The sequence below is a fragment of the Takifugu rubripes genome, chromosome 1 (genome assembly GCF_901000725.2).
Source record: "Takifugu rubripes chromosome 1, fTakRub1.2, whole genome shotgun sequence".
Lineage (NCBI taxonomy): Eukaryota > Metazoa > Chordata > Actinopteri > Tetraodontiformes > Tetraodontidae > Takifugu > Takifugu rubripes.
Window position 1 is genome coordinate 18,878,882 of NC_042285.1, and position 27,585 is coordinate 18,906,466.

General features: G+C 44.4%; 1 protein-coding gene across 17 annotated transcripts in view; it reads left to right on the plus strand.

Annotated features, from left to right (window-relative positions):
• Positions 1 to 27,585, plus strand: part of zmp:0000001200 (dedicator of cytokinesis protein 9) — a 51,946-nt gene that overhangs the window by 2,726 nt on the left and 21,635 nt on the right. For 5 of the 17 annotated variants that reach the window (XM_029834954.1, XM_029834961.1, XM_029834993.1 and 2 more), the window contains exons 1-7: positions 10,280 to 10,670; positions 17,780 to 17,896; positions 21,204 to 21,293; positions 22,963 to 23,045; positions 23,923 to 23,992; positions 25,183 to 25,278; positions 25,477 to 25,611. In XM_029834954.1, the coding sequence (XP_029690814.1) occupies positions 10,500 to 10,670; positions 17,780 to 17,896; positions 21,204 to 21,293; positions 22,963 to 23,045; positions 23,923 to 23,992; positions 25,183 to 25,278; positions 25,477 to 25,611 (762 nt within the window). In that variant the 5' untranslated portion in view covers positions 10,280 to 10,499. Of the gene's footprint in view, positions 1 to 10,278; positions 10,671 to 15,303; positions 15,586 to 17,779; positions 17,897 to 21,203; positions 21,294 to 22,962; positions 23,046 to 23,922; positions 23,993 to 25,182; positions 25,279 to 25,476; positions 25,612 to 27,585 lie in introns of those variants that run through there. The other 12 variants (XM_029834978.1, XM_029835040.1, XM_011609364.2 and 9 more) reach the window with 5 other exon arrangements.

The following is a 27,585-nucleotide window of genomic DNA, read 5'->3' on the forward strand; positions in this document are numbered from 1 at the left end:
GCGGTTGCAGGACGTAATCAGCTTGACCTCCGTCTGTCTCCCTGTCCTTCTGTCTGTCAGGGCTGATGGACATTAGGCCAGGGGGGTGCATACATTGCCTCTGTTGCTGTGTGGTTGAACAGTCCTCCAGGGGGTAGAGCAGATTAGTTCTCTGAACTAGTCAATATTTCATGAAGCCACTCTAGTAACCAGTGCTCCCATTAAGAAACCGTTTAGATTACACATAAGAATTTACTGTCTAACTCCTTAATCTGCCTGAGCTTGTCAGTGTGTTCTACGTTCACCTGCATCCTCATGGGGGCACATTTGACGTAGCAGGAGCCCAGCGTGCCACAGCTGGCAGCAAGATGGTCGTCCAGGAGGAGGTGCCGACCCGTTCAGGACCCAGACACCCGTCAGCTGGCGCAGTGGCTGCAGTTTTGAACTCTAAACGCCATTGGAACGGGAACGTTAAGACTCCACAATCTGAGGACTGATGCGCGCTTGTTCAAGCTGCCCGCATGCGTTGGGGCACGACTTGTTGGCACCTGGCTTAGAAACAGAAACCAGATTTGCCACTCTGCAATTGCAAGTTTGAGTGGAAACTCTGAGAGGACGCCGCGACGGCGACGACGTCTGTTCGAATCTGAACTGCAGCTCGCCGAACGCTGCCGCGGCAGAGCACCACAGCAGATCCAAGGAGCAGACGGAATTGGATCCATATTGAGTCTGAAGGAGGGATTTGGATCGCGCTTATCTCTGAACGCCGTTTCTATGTTTTTTGAAAACAAAGATTTGATTTGTTGTCACACGCCCTCATCGAATTGGATGTTGTTACGTAATTGTTGCTTTTCGCGTTGCCAGATCCATTACACACACACACACACACGCAGCTCCGCTTGCTCAGCAGGATGAACATACTTGTTCTATTTTTTTGGTCCAAAAAACCAGATGAACACCCAGTGCCACCATGAGCAGAATTTTTCCGTCCCGCCTGCCTCAACAGGAAGTATCCGTGTTTTCCTCTCCCACACTCACACTTTTTTTTTAGTGCGTCCGCAAGGTTGTCCTTTCCTAGACAGAGCAGTTTTCCTGCCGCTGTGTTTGGTTCGAGCAGATGTTTCGGGCAGGGCTCGCTGCTAAGCTGCCCACTTTGTCAGAGTGTTCCTCCTGATAGGGCTGTTTTTGGAGGTTACCATAACAGAGGCCTGCTGATGAAGAGCCTGCTCACACTGTTTTCCTCAGAGCAAAGTGGGAGACGTGTTTACACTCTCCAGAACATATTTAGGTCTTGTCTTGGCTTTTAGCTGCTGGTTGAGCTCCGTCACTGAAGACCTGTTCAAACCTTTGACCATTTAGTGCAGCTAAAATCAAATCTCCTGCGATCACAGATTACTTCCTGCTTTGGAGATAGATTAGCATCAAGGGCTCAGCAATCAAATGTCCATCCTGGAGACTATTAGGGTTGCTATTTTTGAGTCGGCAGCTGTGGAGGATGCGCTGATCACTGTTCATTTTCCCTCTGTGCTGATACTGGATTTAATCCAGTTTGCTTTTCTCTGTAAACTGTAAACTCTGTAAATCTGGCAGCATCATCTGTGGCCATCAACGGACCGCCTCTGGATGAACTGCTGTGTGAAAGAGTGCAGCCTTTTATGAATGTGGGATTCTCTGAGTAGAGTAGAGTTTCTATTTTGATGGGAGGAACTACTTGTAGTTCTTAGGGCTGTTTAGCCGCGCTAACCATTTCCCACCCAGGAATGATGTTGGTTAACGCCTTCATACTAGCAGCTATCAGTGATGTCAGGGCACCAGAATTAAAACAACCGCATGCCTGAAACGGCTGCGTCCACTTCCTTCGAAAGGCTGCTTGTGCAGTTAGTGGATTCAGGTTTCAAACCTTTCAGGACCATCAGCAGCACTGGGCTCTCTAGCTAGCAACCCATAACATAACAAGCCTGGAAGAGATACCATCCCTCATACTCACCAGTTGGTATCATGGACTTTTTGCTTTAAGTTTGAATATTAATTTCAGCAAAATTAGCTGTCAGCAAATCAGGCCAAAAGCTTTAAACAGCAATGATAGAGTTTAATGAAGAGGTTTCAGTTTCTAGATGAAGGAAGACACTTTAATGTTGCGTTGTGTGAAGATGGAATGTCTAATTAATGGCCGTTTTCTACTTAAATGAAAATAATTTAGTGAAAGTCTTATATTTGTTGCAAGTTTAATTATTACTATATATCAAAGTAAATCATTAACATCAAATAAGCTAAGCAAATAACAGATCATTTAAAAAACAATAAACTGCATATCTTAATCCTAAATAACAACATGGTGAAAATGATTTATTAAGAATGATGATAGTTCTTGATTGAAAACATTACATGCAGCTCATCAGTTTTAGACCGTGTCGTGTGAGCAAGTTCTATCCATCAAGTCAAATTCTGTCACATGCAAACACACACACACACACACACACACACACGCCTGTACATCTGCTGGGATTAAATCTGCCTCCAACAGTCACATGAATGGGATCACAAACGGGCCTTTACACGGTCCCACCCACACATGAGACATGTGAAAGACCAGATTTCTGTATATGAATTGAAGGTGGGTGGCGTTCAGCCCCCCGCTAGCAGGAGGCCGACCACAGTCTTGGTCCGTGTCACACGTCAAAGGCAGCATATTTGCCGAACACGTGTGTAGCAGCTGACACGCTAAGATCATTGGATTAAGCCCTGAGAAACACATGGCACTGAGAGGGATGTTTTATGGCTAATGTTGCTAAACGCTCGTCTTCATCCTTCACCGTTAACGTGCGTGTGCACTGTTGTGCACACTACTCTTTGTTCTAACCAGAGCTAATGTTTGGTTAAATGTAAGAAAACAGCGTGTGTGGTGTTCCAGGCACCTGCTTGCTTTACAATGCGCTCACTTTGTTAGTGGTTGAGCTCCTGGCATTCGTGTTAAACAACCCGGTCTCGGTCCGTTAATCTGCTCTGCTCACTGGACTTGTCCCCGTCCCTCTGACCGCTTTGACATTGCCGCATTGTGGTCAATGACCTCTCATTCACTCTCGCCACCAGGATCACACTAGGATCTGGCTGTCGGATGTGGTGCAACACACACGGATGGATTAGCAAGTGATTAGCCCACACAAAAGCTTGTTTCCTGAGAGATTACACTTGCCAATAAGGCAAACATAGGAACAAATAAATAATTGGAAGGGATTTTCCTTGATGGTGCTGTGATTTAAGTTGTTTTATGAAGCTCCCGCTTTGTTGACAGCTATCATTGCTGTAAAGATGAAAGTAAAAGTTACTAAGATTGTCTTAGCGCTTCTGGAAATTCCCAGAAAATTTTATTCACTTGTTTGTCTTACGGCCATTAAACCCAAAAAGAAGTGGCTTGGTTTTTGTATACAAGCCGTTCTTTATTAGTTGACCCCTCACTAGGGTAGCTCTATCTTTCCCACAATGCATGCTGTTCGCTTTATTAAAGTCACAGCGTCGTCTTGTGCGCTGCACGTTTTGTTGGGTGGACCTGCCACGGCCAGAAGGGATAAACTCTAATGACGTTTTTCTGTACCGGAGCTTCTGCATTGTTGGAATTCTTCTCTGTGACACACTCAGTAGGCCTGTTGGGTGGGGGGGGGAGGGGCACAGGACCTAAACTAGGCGGGTTTAAGGGCGGAGCCTGAGTAAGACGCTTCAGTCTGAAAGTACTGAGATGACTTAATAAATATCAGTGCTTTTAAAATGATTGTTGTTCTCCTTTTTTTGGTTTGCTCCTTGTTCGTTTTTCCGCGGCTCAGCGCTAAGACGGTGGCTGCAGAGTCTGCCCCGTGTGCCTGGTTGCAGCCTGCATGGATAAACAAAGTCAGCTGTGTGGTGTTTGTGGAGGAGCGGACGTGTGCCTGCTCACAATCTTCTGCGACGGGCAGGGAACAAACTAATGCGGGACCCTCTGGCCTGGACACAGCGCTCGTATGTTGTTGTAAAAGTGAGCACCCTGCGAGGTGTTGGGCAGGATATCGATAAACAGCTCAGGATGCTTCACTTAATCTGCTCCTGGTGCTTCTGCTCGGTGTTTACCGAGGTAGCCACTGACACCACCCCCACTCGGGGGATTTTTACACTTCCTGTGGCATCGTTTGTCTTCCTTGGCTCACCTTTTGGACTGCTGCGTGACTGGGTTTCACTATCATTGCTGTCGATCAGCGATTCTGTATCTGAAGCAGCTTAAGGGTTTGGTGCGATATTTATCTGATCTGAGAGGTGAGCTCAGGCTGACAAGGTAGCCTAACCAGCCTACTCATGGCCAGTTTCTGCACCCAAACCTTTGTTAAAGAGAGCTGCATCCTAAAGTGTTTCCCCCTGTCAGGAAGGATGGGGGCCTCTGGGTGGGTAAGCTGTGCCAACAAACCACAGTGGGAAGAAGGGTGTGTGTGACATTCTTGGGTATTTGAAGCTGACAGATTCCAAACTGATTTTTCTCTCAGAACCAGGCAGTTATTGGGAGGAAAGCTGTTTGGGGTCTGCCCGAGGAGGGGTAATGCCGGTGGCACTGTAGCGATGCAGGTGCACGGACATGCGTTCATCTCCTCCTCCATCCTCCTGTTTCCCTTCATTGTCAGGCCTGCTTTCTACACCAGGCTCAAGAGGATTTCCACTGATTACAAACAAAGAGCAAACCAGATTAGCTGATCCTTAAAGGATCCCCGGGCACCCTCTCCCCACCCTTCTCCCTGCCACATGTCATGGTGAACATGGAAAGGATAATACATGTCTGGAAGCACCCCTCTGCTCAAAAGTGTCTGTTGATTGTGCTTTAAATGCTCAACTTTCACATTAAATCCTGACTCATGCTGTGAGATTAGCTTGTAAAGTTGAACCGTCCCTCTCACGCCATCACACATTGCTCTGATGCTGACAGTGAAGAAACTATTTGGTCGTCCAAATGGGAAACTGGCTGAGATTAATGGTTAACGCTAGAGTTTTTAAAATAAAACGAGTACATAATGGGTAATATGTTGGTGACTTTACCATTCGTCATCTCCGGAATAGAATCTCTTACATTGCTTGAGCAAATGTTTCTTTTCCTCACTGACCGATGTGTCACTGAATCAGCAGGGAATTTTTTCTGGCCTTTAAAACAAAACCGGAATATAACCTGTTGTTCATACCAGGCCAGTGTGGGCTTGTTTCAGGATTTCCCCAATTCCATGTTGCATGTCATGGCGTGACCATGACGGCAGCCCATCACCCCAAATGTTCCTCTGTGCACTGGCCACTGAGGGTGGGAGAAGGTTGCTCAAATCAACATTTGATGACGTGCTGTGATTTGCTACTTTTCATTAGGGTTAGGGTGACACTTTCACACTATAAACTGTCCAGGAGCTGTTCAGCATGACTCATGAAGTTATTTTAGAACATGGTTTCTTATTGAAATGTTTTTAATGGCACATGAGGTCGTACCAGAGTACATTCTGGTTATTTTTGGTGTTGTTTTTGCTTGGTGTAATTGTATTTATCGCCTCTAGAGGCCAGTATAAGCATTCGTTTACTTATTTTTGCACTTTTCACCTCAGAAGAGATGTAAGTGTATGTGGAGATGGACATCAATGAACTATCTCAGCAGAAATGTGTTTTACTGTATATAATATTTTATTCTGAGGCTTTTTTCTTCATCCCTGTTTCTTTCCCTGAGTCTGTGTTTTTAAGTGTTTTTCTCAGTTCTCATAGCTGGAGTGGGCACGAGATTACTCTGTGTTGTGTACACTGACAAGAAAAACCTCACTGGCAGAGGAACACCAGTAACTTCAGGCCTCTCCTGGGATTTGACCTAACATCAGATTATCTCTGTTGCTCCGGTTGTGACAGCTTGGTAGAAACTGTCAAGTGTAATCTTCATTTTGATGTAAAAGTCATTTATTGAACTTGGGAAAGATGGAGGGTGTGAGCATCCATGCACGTAATGGTTGTTTAACCATCTTTCTTCCCCTTGTAACACCCCACACCCCCCACTACAAAGAGCAGGAAGCTGGACCCCTCAGGATAATAGGTTATAGTCTTTTCCTGGGATAAATAAACCATTCCAAAATACCAGAGGGAAGAGGATGTGGGCTCTCTCATATTTGGTTTGTACCATTTTAAGAGGGACAGGATAACCTTGTATTAACCTCAGGTCAAAGAGAGGCTTGAGTTTCATCCGTGCACATGTGGTTGGAGGGTCCAAAATGTTCAAATTGCAACGAAGCAGGTCACAGAGGACAAAATCCTCTCGCACATTCCATCACAGCAGGCCGATTTGCTGTCGTGAGTCAGGTAACTTTGAGGGTTGGACGTAAACCAGCCTGCATTCCAGGTCTATCTCTTCCAGGTCACCCACCTACATGTTCACCCCCAGGACAGCGCATGCCCACTTTACTTTCTCAAACTTTAATGATTAAGTCATTGAATTTTCCTTTCTGAAGAAGAAGCACCGTGCGTTTCTGTAAAGCCTCTCCGGGGTCGGTCGGCATTTTGTTTAGCCTGCAGGAAAATGTCACTTCTTCCATTTGTGCTCTAAGCTTTAAAGGAGGTGGGCTTCAGAGGGTTCTGTGGGTTTGATTGAGTTTGGAGGACAGTAGGCAGCGAGGGGCAGCTTTGTTTTGACAGCCTTCAGACGCAGATCAGCAGGAAACAGCCACTTCCTTCTCTGACTCCGTGGAGATCTCCATTTGGGAGCCAGCCTGTGTTATCTGCCCAGTACCGCTGGACATATGCACGGTGTCACCAAGGGCCACCACATCATGACCCCCCTCCCTAACCAACTTTTCTGAAGCACGGATCCCAAAACAATCATGGATACACAAACGCGGCTGCGACCTTGACCTTTCCTCTAGTGAGGTTCCTCAGATTGTATACCAGCTCCTCCAAAACTCCCCTCCTCTTCTGAATCTCTCAGAGATGTTGTTCCAATTTGGGACTGTCCACTCCTTAGCGTGACCTGGCAGAATTGATGTTGTGCTTTTTCCATCCATATGTCTTTGATTTTAGGTTGCTGAAGGACTGAAACATGTAAACCAGGGTTCTTTGATGATGGTCATCTGATTATGCCCAGTTAGTGCCGTGTAAACAGGCCCAGTGTAACAATCTTAAAAATCCTTTGGGCAAATCTGATAAAGAATATACCCCTCCCATCCTCGGGGTTGTATTCTGCTAAACCCTGCGTGAACATGCTGCTGCAGCATCAGTGATCTCCACAGGTACTTGCAGTCAACAGCATCCCAGCACTGGCTCTTATCTTCAGTGAACCTGCTTCAGATCTGAGCAGAACCACAGCTCGAGCCACTCGGCCACAGCACCCCTGCTGGAGTCTGTGGAAACCAGCCTGCAGATGTCAGCTTTACTTTCATTTCGTACAAACATATGAAGAGACAGATCCAGAACAAGATCCCGATGACTCAGCACACTGAATAATTTATGACCATTACAGTACGGTAAACTACATTGACCTGCCATACCATTATGACCTTAAGTGCAACAAATTACATTATCTTGTCAAAATGGTTCCTTGGTAGGTACTTGTGCTCAGTGTAATGTGTGTGAGATGGTCCAAGGGTCAGTGTTTGGATACTTGGGTCATAACTGTGGGCTGCGACCATCAAAACTCCCCCACTGACGACTGGAGGAAGGTGTTCTGGTCTGCTGAGCAGATAAAACGCTGCAACTGTTAGCGCCTGTTTTGGATCCAAGGCCATCAGCTGGATCGTTCAGCCGGAATATATTAAATATGTTTTAATAATATTTTTGAGGCTATGGCTATTGCGAGCACCATCTGCACCACAGCAGCGTTGTGAGATCCTCACGCCAGTGTGTTACAGGCTAAACAGTAGCGCGGTGCAGCGAACACGTTCTTACACGCTAAAAAGAATGCTAGTCCTCAGGGCCAAAGATTCCTCTAGCTGTGACGCCTAAAACGATGTCAGAGCGGAGGTTTTCTCACTCTTGCTCTTGTGATGCCCACTTATTTCTCAATATTTAGGGGTCTGCTTGTGGATAAACATAGATATTTTAAACTGAGTGGAATTCTGACATTTTAATACTTCAGACATTATCCAAAAAGAGACAGTAAACAACTTGCTGGCATAGCCTAAAAAAGAGGATTTATGGCTGTGGTTTTGCCAGTTTTACGCTAGATTGCTTCTTGTTATTCCATATAGTAAATCCTTCTTAGCGGCGGCTGGGGAAAAGAAACTAGTTTGTAGGTGTGAGAGAGCTAAAACCCAGTCAGGAGCTCTATTTCCTCACAGCTCAGGGGGCAATAATCAAAGTCCTCTCTCTGCCCCTACATTCACATCCTCTCTCCCTTCTCTCAAACCCCTAAACTACAGCTGCGTGTGTCATCGTACCCTCAAAATGTAGTTCAGTGTGTCAAGCCCCACTGAAATATTAACAGGGCAGCAGCCAGCCTGCTTGCAAACCTTTATGGTTTAGGGCATCGTCCTGACATCAGGGAGCAGCACTTCATCTACTGCACGTGTGGAAGGGAGACGGATTCCAGCAGAACTATTTACGAGACTGGAGTGTTTGTTGACAATTGTTTTTTATCTCACTCGCAATATTTCAGCTGAGGCTGATTATCAAACCACAAGGATGATTCGCACCAGAGGACTGCTACCACAGATCTGTTTCCAGGACGTGCCCCCTTCCACTGCACAAACGAGGAACATTGTAGTTGTAGAAACACATTTTACAGCCGATATTGCAGGAACTGCCAGCGGCACAGGTCCAGTTTGCTGCTCATACGAATTGATGTTATTTCCTTCTTTTATAATAAACAGTTGGCGTGTATAAAAGACTTACTGATAACGTTGTCATGAGACGCGGCGCCTCTATCAGCAGCTTTATATCGCTTTACGGCTTTTACATGTGGTTCTTTTTGGGAACTGCTCCAGTCGTTCTTCCCTTTGGCTGTGAGCTGGTGATCATGTGACCCGGATGAGACTCAACAATTGTATTACTATAAATGTTATTCAGTTGATTGATTTTTATCTCAGTTGGATCTTCTGTGTTCTATCAGCTACCGTGCATTGCACCACAGCACTGAAGCTGAACCATTTGACCTCTGTCTGGTGGCAGGTTGCAGTAAGACCAATCCTGACCTCCTTGTAACCACTCTTAAGGATAATTTTTCTTATTTTTTTAGTTTTATTGAGTTTCACACATACAGTGGGATGAAATGTAATAACTGACAGTCCAGCAGGTATGTTGGAATTTGGCTTTGGCTTTTTTGTCTGTAGAGGCGTCCAGATTGTTCTGTTGCTGCAGGAAGACGGACAAGTAAACAGTGGGGTGCAGAGAAGATGCTGATGTGGCTCATGTGGAGTGAGCAAAAGGGTGGGTTGTGTCCTCTCCGCCTAAGCGCGTGAGGCAACCACAACTGGACATGAGCTGTGATGTCCATGTTTATTCTAAACAATTTGCCTTTAAACAGCCACAAACTTTCAAACAGCCTTTAACCAGGTATTTTTACATTTCCTGTTTTCAGTCCATTCATTTGTCTGCGCTCACATCTTGTCACTCTGCTCCTTCTACATCTGCATATTTGGCAGAGCTTGCTATCAAGCAGCAGCTAATCTTTTGAAGGAAATCACATCTGTGTTTGATGCCTTTGCCTGGTTTAAACCCTCACGTGTCCTTGTTGTATTCCCTAAATATGGTGAGACGAATCAGGTCAGGGGATTTTCTGGCTCATTTTGAAAAACGGAACTGATTTTATTTGACTAAATATTTGTTTTGAGGCTGCTTGTTTCTGCAACGGAGGCTGCCGTGCACCACATGAGCAGCTGATGCCCTCTGTTTCTCAAGTGAACTAAAAAAGCATTCAGCCATATTGGTGTTTGCCTGATGGTGGAGTCAGACTCTCCCTCTGGTAACTGGAGACTGGGTTTAACCCATTTATTCCAATTATTCATCTAGCTCCCGAAAGGCATTTCATCTTGTCAAGTAGAAACTAAAGGGATTAACTGTCCTGATGCAGAGTCAAATCTAGATTATGCAAATGGGGAAATGAGAAGAATGAAGAGGGTGAAATAGATTATAATGAACATTGCATCTGAGTGAGAAGGTGAGGCAGATGCACACGTGCCAGCTTGTGTTGTGTCAAAGCTTAACACTGGTGAAGCTGCGACAGCACTCACACAGCATCCTTCATCCCCCATCCTTCCGTTTCTGCTCTCTCTCTCTCTCTCTCCCCCTCACACACACACACCCTCTCTATCTCACTTGCTGACTGAGGTATTTCCAGGAGCACAGACTGGCAGCAGAATTCCGGCCAGACTCTTCGTTCGGTGCGCCTAAATGACTTCTCTCTTTGGACGCACGTGTCTGTACATCAGCCCTCTCTCCAGGCAGATGCAGCGCATTTTCAAGGCATAGCCCAGTCATGGATCAGGGACCTGTAGGGGACGGTCGAGGGATCTGGGTCTGCGGCGGGTTCTCCTGACTGATGTGTCTTTGGACCTGGAGGAATGGGCTGCACCACCAGCACAGTTGTGTTTGATGGGCTGCGAAGCGCCTTAGAAAGGAACTGTAGTGGCTACATCTGTAAGGGACCAGCTGAGCCCGTCGGGCCGTCCCAGGCAGAGCGAGCGCTGAGTCGGAGAGAGTCGCGCGTGTTGCCAACACCGAGAGTACTCAAGGTGTGTGTACAGATGTTATTTGCATACTGTTATTGTATCACAGGTATTTATCAAAAGAGGAAAGAGAAGTATTTTCTTGATTGTTCAACTATTTTAATTTGAATAGTTTGTGTTCTTGTGGCAGATGAGTCTTTATTTACAACTGTCCAGTGTCAGAAATGGCATCGTAATTGTGATCTGCTGATCAAAATTCTCAACCACAAGAGCAGTGAACAGAGATGCTGTCAGGGGAAAAAGCAATAACTTGGCGTGAATGCTCTTGTTTTTGCTGAATCAGCTCTATGATGCTGCTGCTTTATATTTACTGGACTTTTGTCATTATCAGGATTAGATAACGACAAATTACAATGTATTGAAAAAGCAATTCTGCAACTGATAATTTGACTAATAAACACTCTTATTAAATATATGCATATATTTGATTAAATTTAGACATGGCCTTTCTTGCATACCTTCTCTGATTTTCTATCTATTAAAAAGGCAAGGATATTAGTGTGCTTAAATATTTAGTCGTTATCCTTAGAGCTGCAGCATGTTGCTAATGTACAACCTCCATCTTTGTGGGGACAGACGTGTAAATGCAGCAGTAACCATCATCCTTCCAGCTTTGTGGGTATGTATTCAGTGGTGTATAAAATGTAGGGCAGTAGGAGGGATGAATCTTCCATCTCACAATGCACTGCACGGGTTAATGCCTCCATTGGCTGGGAAGTGGGTAAGAGGGGGTTGGAGGGTGGGGGGGTTTACCAGTGTGTCTGCTGGAAATCAATCCCCACTCTTCATCCGTGGACCAGCGAGCTTGGCAGGGCTTCTGTCTCTCCGTACCAGCTCGACTTGCCCTCCTCGCTGGTGATTAGAGCGCCTGTTTGTGGGATGTCTTCCTCCTGTCGCTGGTTCATCAGATTCACAGCAGAAAGCCGAGTGGCGCTAACTCGGCCTGAGAGCAGGAATTGGGTCAAGGGCATGGTTTGCTTCCTTGAGTCTTATCATCCCTCCAAAGTCAATTAATCCCTGATCAGAGACGTCTTACAGATCAATATGTAAATGTTTGGGATGTAGCAACTCAACATATTTTGGCTATTTCACAAGTTTTGGGTTTAGAATTAAATTACATTAGAATTAAATTACATACATAGTTCCATACATTTTAACAAGAAAAGTGTAAAATACACAGCATACTGTCAAATATATGGTAAATATGTGATAGTCTTCATATTTGGCACTTGCAGTTCAGAGGACAAGTTACACAGATAGCTCTTATATACTCTATATGACTCCTTTTTTGGTAATTGTTAATGTTCCAATAGGGAAGAGAATAATACAATTGAGGAAATTACCTGAATTCTCCAAAATGTAATAGGAGCAAATTAATCATAATCAAATAATCATAATGTGTGGAGGAGATTTCAATCATGTTTGCAACAACATATTTGGTCAGTGAGGTTGACGAAGTCAGAAATTCATCATATAAACAGGCTGGTCAATAATCAATCACCACCACCCTACTGGCTGCACGGAAATTCTGACTTTATCAGGACTTAATCCGGAGGTGCTGCCTGTGTGAACGCAATCATCTGTCAGCCAAGATTCATCCTGTTGGCTCCAGAAAACTCCTGTTGAGCCTGGTGCATGAATGCGTCAACAGAACCTCAAGAGCAGCATGCAGAGAGATGAATGGCACATGAGTAAGAGAACATAGAACCCCTGCAGGTGAAGAAGAGGAGTATATTTACACAACTGTTGAAAGTGTTTGACAATCGCCTTGAACGTGTGAACAGACAGATGTGGAAAGCCTCCTGCTCTGATTCTCTGGAGATCCTGTAAAGTACGTTTTTGAAGGGTTCAGATGTTGCAACACGCCTGCATCATGTGTGTTCATTACTCTTTCAATGTGACTCATGTTTCCTCCTCATGGCAGATTAAACTTTGAGTTTCTTAAAGTTACAGCTAAATTGTTTCCACAGCATTGAAAGGCAGCACATCCCTCTTTGACCAGAATGCCATCAATGATTTCACCCTTTTAATCCATTTGCCTGTTAATTCCTTCTGATTGCAGCAGGTCAGACATGCCCCCTCAGCCCCCGGCCACCAGCACAGCTGTCTGAGGGAGCCTGATCTCTGCTACTGTGCATAGACCAGAAGATTCATTAAAGAGGCCCAGTTCTGATTCTTCTCCTGCCACTTCTGTAGTTTCAAGGTTTTTTTTGTTTGTTTTTTTAGTTAAGTCCAGCAGAGGTCAAAATGTGGACCTGATGTGCCTCCTTGGGTCCATGTTTAAAGTTGTGGATTAATTATGTACTGTAAACTCACCAGCACACTAACAGTTGTGGTTATTATTTCCTGCCTTTGAGATTGTATTGAGAGGTCGACACTGTTGTGTTGCTGTGTGCTTTTGCTGACAGACACTCGGGTCCATTATCTTAAGCACTCATTCTGGGAACACTGGTTTGAGCTTCCTACAAATCAGACAGCATCTGTAGCCGTGTTTTATTAGTTATATTCGTGTCACTAAGATCAATGAAGCACTTTTACTTTGTTTTAAATTGCACAACTGATGACCGGCGTTGCCCCGTGGTGACTTCCTGTTATTTTTGATGCCTTTGTGTCCCACATCCGACTGCGCTGACGGTAATAATGTGTATTTAGGAACATTTGGTGTCATTATTACCCCCAGTTAAATACCTCTGGAGCAGCGGGATGGTGGATCCTGGGGCTGAGGCTGTTGTAATGGGGCGGCGAGGGTGGGCCGTGTTTTTGTTGCATTCCCGGTTCCACCCTGTTTTGCTTTGGTCCGTGCTGGGAAGGCCTGTAGTGATTGCATCAAACCCTCCTTATGCAATCTTGACGCCCATTTATGGTTCCATCCAGGGTGTCAGTGGTGTGGATGTGATTACGTTTGCCGTTGGCCAAGGGGACAGAAATATAGAAAGTAAACTTCATGTCAAAGAGGCCTAAATAAATATGAAATAATATTAAATTAAAAGTGACATGATGTGGTTGTATTCAATTATAGTGCCATATCTGATGCTCATTTGTTCATCTCTTCTCCCACTCCTCCATAATAAATAAACTAAAAACAAACATTTGATTTCCGATTGAACTTGGCCCATTTCCATGCTCACTGTCCAAAAATCTGCATTATTCTGCCTCTGGTTAAATGCCAGCAAAGACAAAAGGGATTCGTCTGTGTTGATTTCTACTATCTGTTGAATGTAAATATAATGCCGGCACATTTAATATAGCGGTGTTTCTGTGGGGACCTTATCTCATGGCAGCAGCTCCGTGTGGGAGAGGAAGTCTGCTTTTGTACAAGCGCAATGATCAAAAGTGTCCGTTTCAAGAGCTTGTTTGGGTTATCATCAAAGACCCGACCTTCAGAGTGCATCACTGGTGAACAAATGGTGTGGCGCTGAGATGGTGTTCAATCATTTAAAAGAACTTTAGCAGCTTGAAGAGAATGAAGATAAATGAAACAGCCACTGAATAGCAGTTTGAGCAGAAGTACAGGACCTTGTATGTGGTATTGTGCCCAATCTGCTGGCAAAAATATCAAAAGCCCTGACGTCACCATTGAGAAGCCCCTTCATAATATCGCGTATGCTGCAGGAAGTGACTGCATCAGTAAAACATGTGCGCTCATGTGCCGTCTAGGTGAGTGTGATTCTGTATGGAAAATTTGCAATTCCCAATTGTGTGTTTGGGGGGAAAAAAACAGTTTTCCCGTTTATCTTGTTCACGCTGCCTTTGAGTGCGAACCATGTAATTCCTGCCAATATTATGGTATGAATGTTGGAACTCCTGGTAATTGATACATCTGGATCCCTCCTTGTGTGGGGCCCACAGGAACATGTGACAGAAGGAAGGGAGCAGCTGTACCACTGACCTGGCCCCTCCCCCTCGCTTTAAGCAAGCGTGAAAAGATAACATCCTCCCCTGCCACGGCCCGCTGAGGCCTGCGTAGGTCAGACATGCTCCTGGGTGGGTCCAACGGGGCCGGGTGATGCTGGAATGTCCCTGAAGCGGTTGCATCAACACGCAGGACCGAGGCCGGGCCCTAATCTCAACTCTGTGATTAGAGTTTGTAATCTGGGCCTCGGTCTCAATGTGTAATCTGACCGGCAATAAAAACATGTGTGACTCATTTTGAGTCGGTCCCCTTGTGTGATGACTTGTGTGATGCACGGCGCAGCGCGTTCTGGAGGCCTTCAGAGTGGCTCTGTGTCGTTTCTGCTGCAGCCTGATGTCGGCAGGCCAGATTATCCTCAATGTTTTCATAACTAACCTCTGTTTAACCACTGATTAATCTGCGCTCGGATCAGGCTTCAGTGGTTCTTTTGCGACATGCGCGTGATTTAAGTGTCCCATTGTTAGTTGGTTCCTTTTGATGAAACTCAAGGCCTTTCTTATTTCAGCTGTCTACACAAGGCGTGGAGTCCCTGACCAGACTGGAAATACGGCAGGAATGTTCATCTTTTGTTTGCCTTTGTCGGCCCTGTGTCACCATGCAGGTGGATAGTGTGGAGTCAAATTGCCTTATTGTGTGCGCGCGCGTGCGCCTGTGCGCGTGTGTGAGAGTGTTTAACTCCCCCAAGCAGCACAACTGAGTGTAGGAGGAGCAATCTCCTCAGGCTGGGCGTGTGTCCTCTGCTCCCACACAGACGGAGCATTCTGAGAAAGCAAGACTCAAACTACAGACTTCAAACGTTTCCAAACTAAACTTTTCCCTGGATTCTTCCTTACCTGAAATGTTGGCTGTCGGCGTTTCTTTGGGATCAAGCTTAACGGTGACACCTAGCTGTTGGTCATAATGCAAGGGAGGGCTAGCAAAGCTCCCAAAAAGGAGCTGGTCATTCAAAGTCCACAGCAGTTCAAGGGTTCGGCCGAGGCTGAGGCAGAAGCCGTGACACAGGTGGCGGTAAGTCATTCGCCTGCTTTATTTCTAAAGAGTTTTGATTTGTCTGCTCTCAGTCTGTGGGCATAAACAAAGCTGATCTGTGGCGGTTAACCACACTCGTAAAGCCTCAGTGACACGGGCATCATGTGAGCGCCTGTCAACTCTCCGCTGTGCGCCCGTGTTACCAACATTGACCTCTCCCAGCAATTAACCCCACTGAAAACCTTCCCTCGGGTTTTATTTTTCCAATGTGACCAGCTCTTATAAAACATTTTATGTGGTTCAAAAGTCACTCGAGACATGCTGCGATATTCACGTGCCCTGTGATGAAGGCGTCCTCGCTGGGCCACAGAAGGCGACTCGGTCTCATCAGTCGGCACAGTCGTCCGGTGCTGCATGGTGCAGTGATGGGAGGAGTGGCTGCTTCACAGAAACAGCTGCCGGATGACAAGGCTCCAAAGAGTTTAGCATACAGATGTGGAATATACTGTACGGCGCTGGTATTCCTGGTCTGGTTCCATTTTCATGCACACATGAAAGCGTGAGCGTTATGGGCTGAGGGGAAAGTCACCGTGTGTGCATGTGTGTGATGAATGTTGTTGACCACTTTTACTGACAAAATATGGGGAAAACCCCAGGCGTGGTGATGGGGTGGGGGGGTGCAGAGTAAATGAGAATCAGCTAGATGGATAGTTGAGGCCTGGCAGAGAAGAGCCATGTCCACCACATCCTCAATTCTTTTGCCTCTTTGCACATGTTTCAGATACACAATATTGATTTAGAATGACAGCGAGGGTATTAACACGAGTGTCCCAGTTTAAATTGTGACCTGGGTTTGCTCACATTGTGGATATGGTGGGTTAGTTTAACAGAGGGAGAGACCTAATTACTCACTTCTCATGTATGCCCACACATCTACCTCCATGATTGCTTTGCTGATAAAGTGAGTCCATATTGCCAAAGTCTAGGTTCTCAAAATATGGGCTAGTCCCAGTTTCTGAAATGCAGTCAAGATGTTTGCATGCGTAGACACAAAAAGGATATTTAGGTCATCCTAGGGATTCTCTTGGAATGTGAGGTGTTTTTAATGCCTTCCTACCTTTGCTCACACAAAACTACTGTGTATACAGTAATAACCCGCTGTCGTAGATGCGGATATCTTTTCCTCTCCTTCAATTCTTCCTTCTCTTACCTGTCTGTGCTGTGTAAGAGCCGCTACACGTGTGCTCAATATATAATATAATATAAAATGTCTGATAATGTCTCAACTGCCCTCTATGTCTGGCAGACACGATGGCACCAGTTCATGGCTGTTATCCTCTCCTAGTCCTTGGAAGGGGCTCAGGGTCTTGCCCCCGTCCTCGGTGTCAGCTGTGCTCTGTTATTAACAAGGTTGCTAGCAACATATGTATTTAAGCAGGTCGATATCCATGACGCTCTCTGTGAGCTCATGTAGCTGTTATCACTCCCAGATGTGAGCCGTGCAGCCGCTGGCCTCCCTCTGGCCGTCAGACTTATCCTCCTGTCTCATCAGCCACAGTTTGTCAGCAGCTTACCTCCTGCCTAATGGACGTGCATCCTCGTGAGCTCTTCCAGCCTCGGCCTGTAGTTCGGCCGGTCAGTTCTTCGGAATTACACGCAAACTAAGACTCCAATGCAGCATAAATCCATAATCATCTTTGGCCATCCCAGCCACATCTGTTCCTTAGTAACAACATTTCTGATTGGACTTCTTGCCAAGCACATTACAAGCAAAAGGGCCCCGACAGAGCTCTGTTTTATGTTGTGGAGACGATGGCGTTGTGTTTGGTGCCTGTTAATGAAGGGCAATTGTAAACTGGACGGACTGCGTCATACATTTCACCTTGGCTCGTATTTTTCTAAGGTTTTTCCTGTTAGCAGAAGGAGGGCTGATGGACACATCACAGTCTAACTAACAGTGCTGCAAAGAAAAGTATTAGTAAGGTTTCGTCTCATCATGAACTATTACAATATTTTAATTACATTTCTCCTACAATGGTTTGTGTTGCCTACTGAGAAATAACAGTACAGATCATTTCCAACCTTAATTATTCTTACTTCTGAATAAAATATTGTTATTTCTCCATCCAATCATTAGCCTGAATAGAATACCAGACTAAAGTATCCTTTATTTCTTAAAACAAATGCATTGTCACACGTTTCACTGAGGGTTTGTTTCATTGATGTTCTGTAGGTAAAACCGAAGGTGATCGAGCCGCTGGACTATGAGAGTGTGCTGGTGCAAAAAAAGACACAGATCCTCAGTGATGTCCTCAGAGACATGCTGCAGTTCCCCCTGGAAGACTTTGAGGTAGGTTTCACACATTTTTGGTAAATCATGTCCAAAAACATTAACATTCTTTTGACTCGAGACTCTAAACTGTCCCTGGGTGAGTTTGTCCTGTGATGGACTTCTGACCTGTCCAGGTTCTCCAGTGACCTCTGGTATACCGGCACCGCATGGTCCAGATTAGTAATAAGCAGCCATTAACAGAAAGTTGGGAAGAAAACTTTATAGATCTTTATAATAATGTCGTGTTTGGCCACATTTGAACTGTTGGCTACATTCTCAACACTGCCCCCACAGTCTGTTGTGGTACTGCAGCCAATGTTCCAGGGTGTGAAACACAATTCTACATGTGTATCTAACAAAAGGTCATTTGAACAGGCTTATCTGGCTGTAATAACTGTTGTCAGATGAGTGTTGTTTACTTGTGTAACACACAGCGAGGTAGAAACACACTTGTTAATGAAACTCTGCCACACCCACACAGTTTATCACTATCACACATCATTATTTACCCACCCACGTGTTTTCTTTCTATTTTCCATTGGCTTTTAGCAGCTGGGTGGGTTTTTGTTTTTGTTTTTCTTTAAAAATGCAGAAGCTAGCGGTATGTTTATAACCCTTCCACTCTGTTGCAACTGAGGGGTCGGGGGCCGACCGCTCAGTTGCGTGTTTTGTGCACACCTCCCGCACTTTCCACACCAGGGGTGGAAATCAAAACTGGAAATCTGGCCTCTGCTGCTGGTCCTTTAGGAAATTAGAAGATGTATCCTTCCAGCATGAGATGAGATCTGACCCAACCAGCGTGTCTCACGGCCCGGTGGAAATGTTTAGCTGTTATTCTTAAAGCTTCTCACCGTGATGACTTTAGCATGTTTTGACTTCACGACCGATTACTCATTTACTGCTGTTTAAAGCTGCTAAGTTTATCTACGTAAAATATATTTTGAAGCTGGAAAAAATGACACCATGTTAGCTTGTTGCCAACCCTGTACGCTTATGAACTCTCCAGTGTGTCAGGCAGGAGATGGATGGTCACGGGAACAGGTAAAATCCAGCTCCAGGAAGGTGAGGTGCTGGATGAGCATAGACCTCCTGGATGGAGGCCATGGTTTGGAATCTTTGCATCTCTATGTAATAATTCAGATCATCACTGCAATGCTTCTCTACGCCGTCTTCCTGTTGATAGATTCCAGAATTCTAAAAGCAGGTCCTGATATAAACCAGAGATTTTATTTTATTTATGGACCCTCTCGAATCCTCACCTTATCTCAGATGGGTTGATTTGCCTGGTGGTCTGAACCAAAGGATTTTCAGTGCTTGCTGCTCAGTGCTTGTACTGTAGCACTCATTGGAGAAAATGAGGTTGAATTTGATATCTAAGTGTTTCTAAATCTGAGTGGGGTTCTATATATTAAGAAGGTTATGGAGTTACCAGACTGGCAGCTGGGAGCTCGGCATCAAAGAACCAGCCTCGACTCCGTCTTCTCCTGTGTCATGGGAGGACCCTTCTGCTGCCATAAACGGTAACGCAGTCAGTTGTCAAAGGCGAACAGGTGATTCTGCCTGAAGGCTCGCTGATCGGGCCCAACATCTGTTAGTTCAAGCGCCATCTCCATCAGCTGTCCCGTCAAGATCGTTTGTTTTTTTTCTGTCTGTGATTCCACTAGTTCACTAAGATCAGACTTCAGGTGATTCCCATCACTATTATCTCTTATTAGTCCCACCTTTATAATCACTGCACTTACTACCAGAGTGGAGACTCATTCAAACAAAGCAACAAGTAAAAGTAGTTAATCTGGAATTTGTTTTTATCCGCAGATTTGATGGCTGCGGAGTAGAGTACGTGTTCGTGGTGTCAGGCCGTGCAATAGTGCGGTTAGTTTAGAACATGTGTTTTTAATGATTCTGCTATGGAAAACAAAGCAGGATTCTGGCACAGAGGAGGGAGACGTATCAAGGCTGATGACATGTTTTATAGACATGAAGAATGTCTTCTTTTCAGCCTGAGACTGTCTTGCTAGTTGGTTGGGCTCTGAATGGTTAATGTTGGAGAGAATGTCGATCTTGTCCTGCAGGCTGTGGCTACGTCTCGTGCTCATCGTGGGTTTTTTCAGATTTTTGCCACTTATTTCTCCAGTGGCCAGTGAGACACTTCCTGTCACCCACTTCCTGTCCCATTCATGCCTCCGTCCCTGTTTATTTTTCCTGCCTGAATAGTAAAGATTCTTATCTTCTCTGCAGGAAACCTAACAGGAGGAAGTGGGAAACTCCGGGTTTACAAGCATGAGCTCGGTCAGGAATTTGTCCTATCCGATGTAACAGCACTGGTTTATTGTGAGGAACATTTGAGGAAACAAGACAGATCATATCTGACACAATTCCCAAAGAGGCTGGTGCTTTGCCATGATAAATCGCTAAAAAGTTCAGTTTCTAAATAGATGAAATGCTGTATTCTTTAATTAAAAAGTGGAAACTCAGAGAATGCTGACATGAATGCCAAGCATTAGCATTAGTGTTGTCACTTAATGGTTGCATTTAGAATTCACTCTTGCTCACAGGGATTAAGGGTGGTCCACTGCACTTTTAAATGTCTGAATTAATCCTGCCAAGGCCTGATGACAATAATGATGCAGGAATCTTTTACTCAGTTGACCTAAATGATGCTGCTGCCATATTCCACACAATCACACCCACTTTATAGTTTGTTTTTTGTATTTCAGGGGCACATTTTCTGCTGTCTCCCTCACCTCATGTGCTCGCTTCAATGTTGGATCTTCTGAACTTAAAAATTTGTGTAGAGCCATAAAAAAATGTCATGAAAAATGTAGCGATGAACATGCTAGCGTCGAAAATATGAGCATCATTGTAAAATAGTAAAAAAGTACCTGTGGGCTGTCTTTCTTTTTGGGAAGGTTTGATATCGTCTGGAGTTTGGTTGTTCGTTTACAGAGATAATGTGGTATCATGAGTGAAAGGCTTAATTGTAGCATTACAGGCAGATGCTGCTTTACTCAGAGTGCATCTGACTGGAGAGCAGTGGCACCGGTCCAGATTCTGGGTGTGTCTGTGGTTACTGGAACTCAACAGTGTGGCCAAGCATCCTGCCTCCCTCACATTCTGCCCCCCTGAACCCTTCAGAAAGGCATTAGTCGTCTCTCAAATGTACAATAATATTTGAAAAAAAAACAACTGGAGCGACGGCCTCCAGCTTTGACCATGAATTTGCTGGTTGACACATCGTGTCCTAATTTTAATTTTGTTTTACTTTCTGTGGTCCTGTTTGCTGCAATATCTTTCCAGTTGAATCATCTAGAACTTTGCATTGCAGATTCTAACTTTGAGGAGGCAAGGGAGGACACTCTATCCTACAGTGCCTGAAAACGCAGAGAGGGATGCCCAGAGTCTGTTTGTCCAGGAGGTAAGCAGATTTAAAGAGGCATCAGTCCTTAAAGGGACAGCTTACTAACAAACTAAATCCATACGTCTACTCTTTCTGGCTGTTGTTGGCTGTCTGCACGGATGTTCTCTCTGAAATTAATGGAACTAAATGTGACCAACTGATAAATTCTTTCCTTGAACAAAATGTGCAGGGGATACTAGGATGGGACATTCATGCTCCTATGTCAAAGCTGGGAATGCAACAAAATAAGTTTTCTGCATAAAAGTCATTGTTATGGTCCAGTGGGGGCGGAGCCATGCACGGCGCCGCTGCTGAGTGGTCGATGGAGAGTCGTCACAGAGAACACTGTAGAAGTCGTCTTTGGTCTCTCCTGATGAATCTCCGCCAGGACAGAACTGCAATAAGTAGTGACGTGACAACAGAGCTGAATGTTCAGCTGATTGGGTGAATTTGGAGTGATTATCTATTATTAGGACATGAAAAATCTGCCAGCAATCTCCAATATCTGAGGTTAGGAAGTGGTTAGGAAAGCTCTCCAGGTACGGACACATTAATATCGATTATTGACTCTAATGTAAGACATTACCTGATCTGCAACCTAATATTAGTCGCGATGGACGCAAAATCTGCACATCAAATCAGGAAAGAGGCCGGAGAAGCTGTTACATAAACGTTCTCTGGCTTCATTATGGATGATTACTGGAAGCTGCTGGACTGTTTTTTTCTGTATTTTTTCATTTCATGACTTGGAAGATAAAGGATAATAAAGAATAACTGAGTCCAACAGCTTCATATTATATCAAACATCAGGTTATTTTCGGGACACTGGTAGTTTCACCGGTCAAATATTGAACTCATCGGCTGTGAAATAGTCTGAAATAAGACAGAACATTCTTTGAAGGGCAGGAGTTTCAGTTTTTCAAGAGTTTCTTGATTTGCGGTTGATTTTAAGCTCTTATTCATGGGGACACGTTTGAAGTCCTGCAAATGTTATTTAAGCTCGCAGCAAAGTCCTTGTGAGCTTGGCACAAGTTTCTGGTGGCATTTCTCCTCCCTGACAGAGGATTTCTTGAAACTGTACACGTTTCTCCAGAATAGATACCAAGATGTTCCCCTCACTTACTGTAACAATGAACAGATGTCTCCTTTCTGAGCAGATAAGAGATGCACTCCCCCCACTTTGGACTGGTGGGTGGCAAAACACTCCCTTTCCTATAACAAATTGCATAAAAGTGTTTATCTTTTTCTGTGGTTGTGCTTTTATGATTCATTAAAAAAAAACAAGCAAAATTGAATTTCAGGCACAATTTTCTCTCTGACACCCCTCCAAAAAAAATAATTTCATTTTCTATTCACTAGAAATTCAAAACCCCCTTAAGAAATGTCTTTGTGAAGTCTTCGATCAGCCCACACCGAGTTTGCAGGTTTTGTTTGTGTGGCTCCATTTTGAATGTGGAAACGGAGCGAAGCGTTTCATTTAGTCTCCTCTTCTGCCAGTTATTACGCTATCCTTCTTATTAAGTGAAGGCTCCCTACAGATGACACGGACCAAACATGTGCAGCGCACGTCCTGCTCAAATGACACGATCGCATTTGCTGATGGATCCCTGAGGACTGCTGAAACCCTCTAAAGTATACTCAGAACAATGTGTTACAATGATGAAAGCTGTTCCTGTTGTCTCCTCAGTGCATCAAGACCTACAAGTCTGACTGGCACATTGTCAACTACAAGTATGAGGACTACTCCGCAGACTTTCGGCAACTTCCAAAGTAAGACTACAGTTAACGTCCTTCACAGCCGGCTACACTGTATTCACACAGGTGCCAGGACATATTTACAGTGGTCATGTAAGGACAGCTGCTGAGGCCGAAACTAATGGACAATGGATGCGAGAACTCGTGCAAATTTCTCTTCTTTTGGAAAAATGTTGCTGAATTTCAAGGAAACACAGTCAGAAGGTGATTTCCGCACCTCGGAGGGCTGGAGGACGTTTCCTTGTTAGAAGAAATGCTGCTAGTAATGCCGCAGCCTGTGTTGAAACCACCCTCACGTCCTCCGCCGGGTTTACCCCACTGCATCTTCTTCCCCGAAGAACATTTTGCAGCGAACGTGTTGAGTAGAAGTTGACAGTGACCTTACATCTTAGACCGTCACACAGCTGCCAAATACTTTGTTGCTTTCCTGAATCCAGGGAAGTTAAGACAATACGCATTGACGCAGAGCGACCCATTAAAACTATTTACAGTCAAAGTCATTCCGACGTCTGGCACCTCTTATTTTCCAGCTAGCATTATGCACTTTAGCATGTGTGCACCAGTGCTTAAGGCTATTCCCACTCTTCTGTTACTTACATTTCCACAGATTCTTCTTTTTCTGGACATCCGGTCTCCACTTTTTAATCATAAAAATGCAGGAAAAATGCCATTTCAGAGCTCATCAGTTAGAGAGACCTGCAGATTGAAAACAAATGGGAAAAAGCTTTGTATGTGTTCATGAAGAATTATCCTCAGCTAAGTGATACATTTTGTTATAAGAGAACATTATTTGTAATCTGCTGTACTATGGGATGACAATATATTTTTTGAAAATGTTAACTCACTCTACAAAGGCTTTATATTGACTTTTTTTGTCACTTTTATTCACCAGCAAAGTGCCCCGGCCTGATAAACTGGCTGTCCATGTGTTTGAAGTGGACGAGGATGTTGACAAAGACGAGGTGAGTTAAACCAGTCTGTATATTTGACTGTTAAAACATCAGTGAGGTGTATAGTTTCACTGTTTGCCGTCATTAGCTCTGTCGGGTTCCCTCGGTGAATTACAGTCCTCATATTTTCAGTTTGTAGCTGGTAAAGGGTGAATTTATGAGTGTTGTTGAGAATGTTGTCACCACCTCTCAGGGACAGAGGAGAGCAGTTTCCTCTCATCCTGTTTTAACTGAAGGGAGATTTTTTTAGGTTTTGTGAGAGGATGAATTTAAAAAAAAAAAAAGATTTTTAACATGTTACTTGATGTCTGATGAGCAGAGACAGCTTTCCTGCCTGACTTCTGGAGTTTCATTTTTCTTCTGTAATTGTGCTGCTTAATGCTGTTGTGAGTGTGTTTGAAGCTGTTCCAGGTCGTCAGGGGTCGAGATCTGTCCTGTTATTTCTCACTATCGCCTCTGTCAAAATTTCCAGACGAGTGACGAGATCCCACCTCCTCCCCTAAAACCCCCAGAATAGTTACTTCTTTAATCATCGTGTGTTTGGACCTTTGTTTAACTTTAGTTTCGGGTCAAAACTCCTTTTTACGTGTCCTTCTGGAGAAAACAGGAGTTCCAGTCTGTATCCAGCCATATTTTTTTCACCTCGTCTCCTGGCTTTAAAAAGCTCCTCGACACTATGGAGGAGGAAAAGATCTGAACTTTTCCAGATGCTCTTCATATCACTCACACAAGACACAATAACAGTATTCAGACTCCACGCAGCCTTTTTCGGGTCATGCTGGGTCCGTCACCTCACGATAACACACTCCCGCTCCTTTTTTCTTCTAATTGGTGCCTTTCAGAGCTTACGATAGCAGCTGACCCATCAATGTAGCATCAGACATCAAAATGTCCATATTTATCAGGCTTGATGCTCATTGTTTGTTTAATGTTCTTCTGCCTGTTTGAAAGGGGGCAGAGCTGCATCTAGTTGAGCTCTGTTTCATCTCATGCTGCAGCATCAAAGATTTCCTGTGCACTGAGTCGAGACTGGGGTGGGGGGGTTAAATCATGCTGAACGTTCTGTAACGACGCATTAAAAAAAACTGTGATATTTTCCCTCTGTTGGTACAGCGATACGGAGACGTGCTCCCCTCTCTGAGCGTGCGCAGTGCCAGTCAGGGCTGTTAACAGTGTGCGATCTGCTTTTCTGCCGTCTGCAGGATACGGCCTCGCTGGGATCCCAGAAAGGTGGCGTCTCCAAGCACGGCTGGCTATGCAAAGGCAACATGAACAGTGCCATCAGCGTCACCATGAGGGTGAGACAGATGTGGGATGTATAACTGAAGCTATTAAAAACTGTTGACACCAGAATTTGAATCCCTTCACTTCTAAAGTGTTGATATTTCAGAAAAGGGGATGATAAATACATTTATCTGGTGGAGAGGGGAAAAATGGGACGTGAAAGTTTTTATTGATTTTTCCTTCCAAATCCCATATCTGCATTTTTGTCCCAGTCCTTTAAGAGGAGATATTTCCACCTGACCCAGCTCGGGGACGGCTCCTATAACCTGAACTTCTACAAAGATGAGAAGATCTCCAAAGAGCCCAAAGGAACCATCTTCCTGGACTCCTGCATGGGTGTGGTTCAGGTATGGCGATAGTCTGCTCATTTACTTGGTTGCCTGTAACTCTGGGATGTCCTCTTTGGTGCTGAGGGAGCCCAGGGTGCGGTCTAGACCACTATAGTAATTAAAACGCCAGGAAAGAGCAAAAGTGACACGATGAAAACGTCTTCCCAATAGTTCTCTAAGCGCTGCCAGAGTTACCTCGGAGAGGTTGAGTTCCCAGAAAGCTGAGCTCTGCTGTTCTGCTGACTCTCTCTAGTGAAACAAGGTGAATGCTGAGGCCTCACTTCCGTGCACTTTCCATCAGCCTCGCAATCAATGCCACATGCAAACATCTGAAAGGAAGCCAAGACTCGCCGGGTGCATTATCATCTGTCATCTCCATCAGTGGAAAGAATCAAATTTTACTGTGGTGGCAGCCAGCTGGCATTAATCACACATTCATCGGAGAATGAGATGGAGGGATGAGCGGTTTTCCAGAGCGGCCTAATTCCACTCGCGTGGAAACAGAAACAGTTATCAGCCATAAGAGGAGAGGTGTCTGCAGGCACTGTTTGAAGGCGTTCGGGATTTTTGGAGACTTGAGTAGCGTCTGTGTCGTCCCCTGAGTTTGGTTTTCAAGCACAGACCTTCACCCTTCGCATTCCTCACTGAATTCACTGTGAAGAATATTTATCCAAGAAATGATGCTCGGCGCAGGAGCAAAATTTGCTCTAAGTCAAAGGCAAAAGATGCTGTTGATAATGTGTCGTCACTTTCCTCTTGTTTATCATGGGAGGATATATTTACTTTGCTCTAGAAGTAAAAGTGATTCTGCATGAAAAAAACTGAAAATCTAAACAAAAGTAAACGCAAAACAAAAGTTAAACAGTGCTAAACTACTAAACACAAGCTTAACTTGAAACTTTAGCACACACGTCTGTTTGAGTGAAGCTGCAGATGTTTTACTGAAGCAGCTGTATTTTATTCTTAATTTAGCAGCCATCTGTTGGATCATGCCAAAAGTTCACCAAAAAACAAATCATATTTGGATGGAAGATATTTTTTCGCTTTGTTCTATTTTATGAACTAAATACAGACGCAGTGTTCCTGAACTTATTGTTGGTTCAAACTATAAAAGGAATAATCCTACTTTTTATTTAAAAATGAATATAAGTTGTACAGATGGTGTGCTGTTATCCTCTTTCAGAATATCAAAAAGTGGTCAGAATAAAGATTTAATATGTATTTACCTGCTTCACCATCATAGTAACAGGAGAGAATAAGCTTGTTTGTGTGATAGTAAAGACAGATGCCTGAGCTGAACTCATCTCCATCATTCCTGGGATGATGCTTGATTCCTCAATTCAATAAAATAGGCCCTATATGAGCCGCAACAAAGTCTAAATATCGTTGTGGTGAACCAGCTGATTATTCATGGGAAATGGACGGAGCCATTGTTGAGTTTTAAAAACAACAATAGGAAGAAATCACTGTAGCCAGTATCTAAACTGAGTAATAATTTCCCCTCTCTGCACTAACACAGCCTGTCTACACATAACAAATCTTCCTCCCTGTCACTCCTCCACATACAGTATCAGTCCAGCTGCAGAGCGAAACAGCAGTGTAATGCTACACTACCTTTCTCCTGGAGCAGCAGAGCTCTCTACTATGGGCTGTTAATGGTGGAGAAAATGCTTGACAAAGATGAGACAGCAACATCACGGTTGTTCAGACTCGTCTCAGCAAATGGCTTTGATTTTCTGTCGACTTCAGCCATCATTCATCCAACTTTTAAGGCAGAATTCCTGGCTGAGTTACGTACATGGAAACACTCTTCTCTTCGTTAGCTTCCACTGTTTACATCTGTGCCAGGTAGATTACAGTAAATCAGCACCTCGCTTCCTCTTACTCTCCAAATTGCTGACTGTAGAGTCTTATTTTATAATATCACTGCATGTTGGATTTGCATGCAGAAATAGAACAATGGAATTTTAAATGCTGCCTTCAAAGTCATTC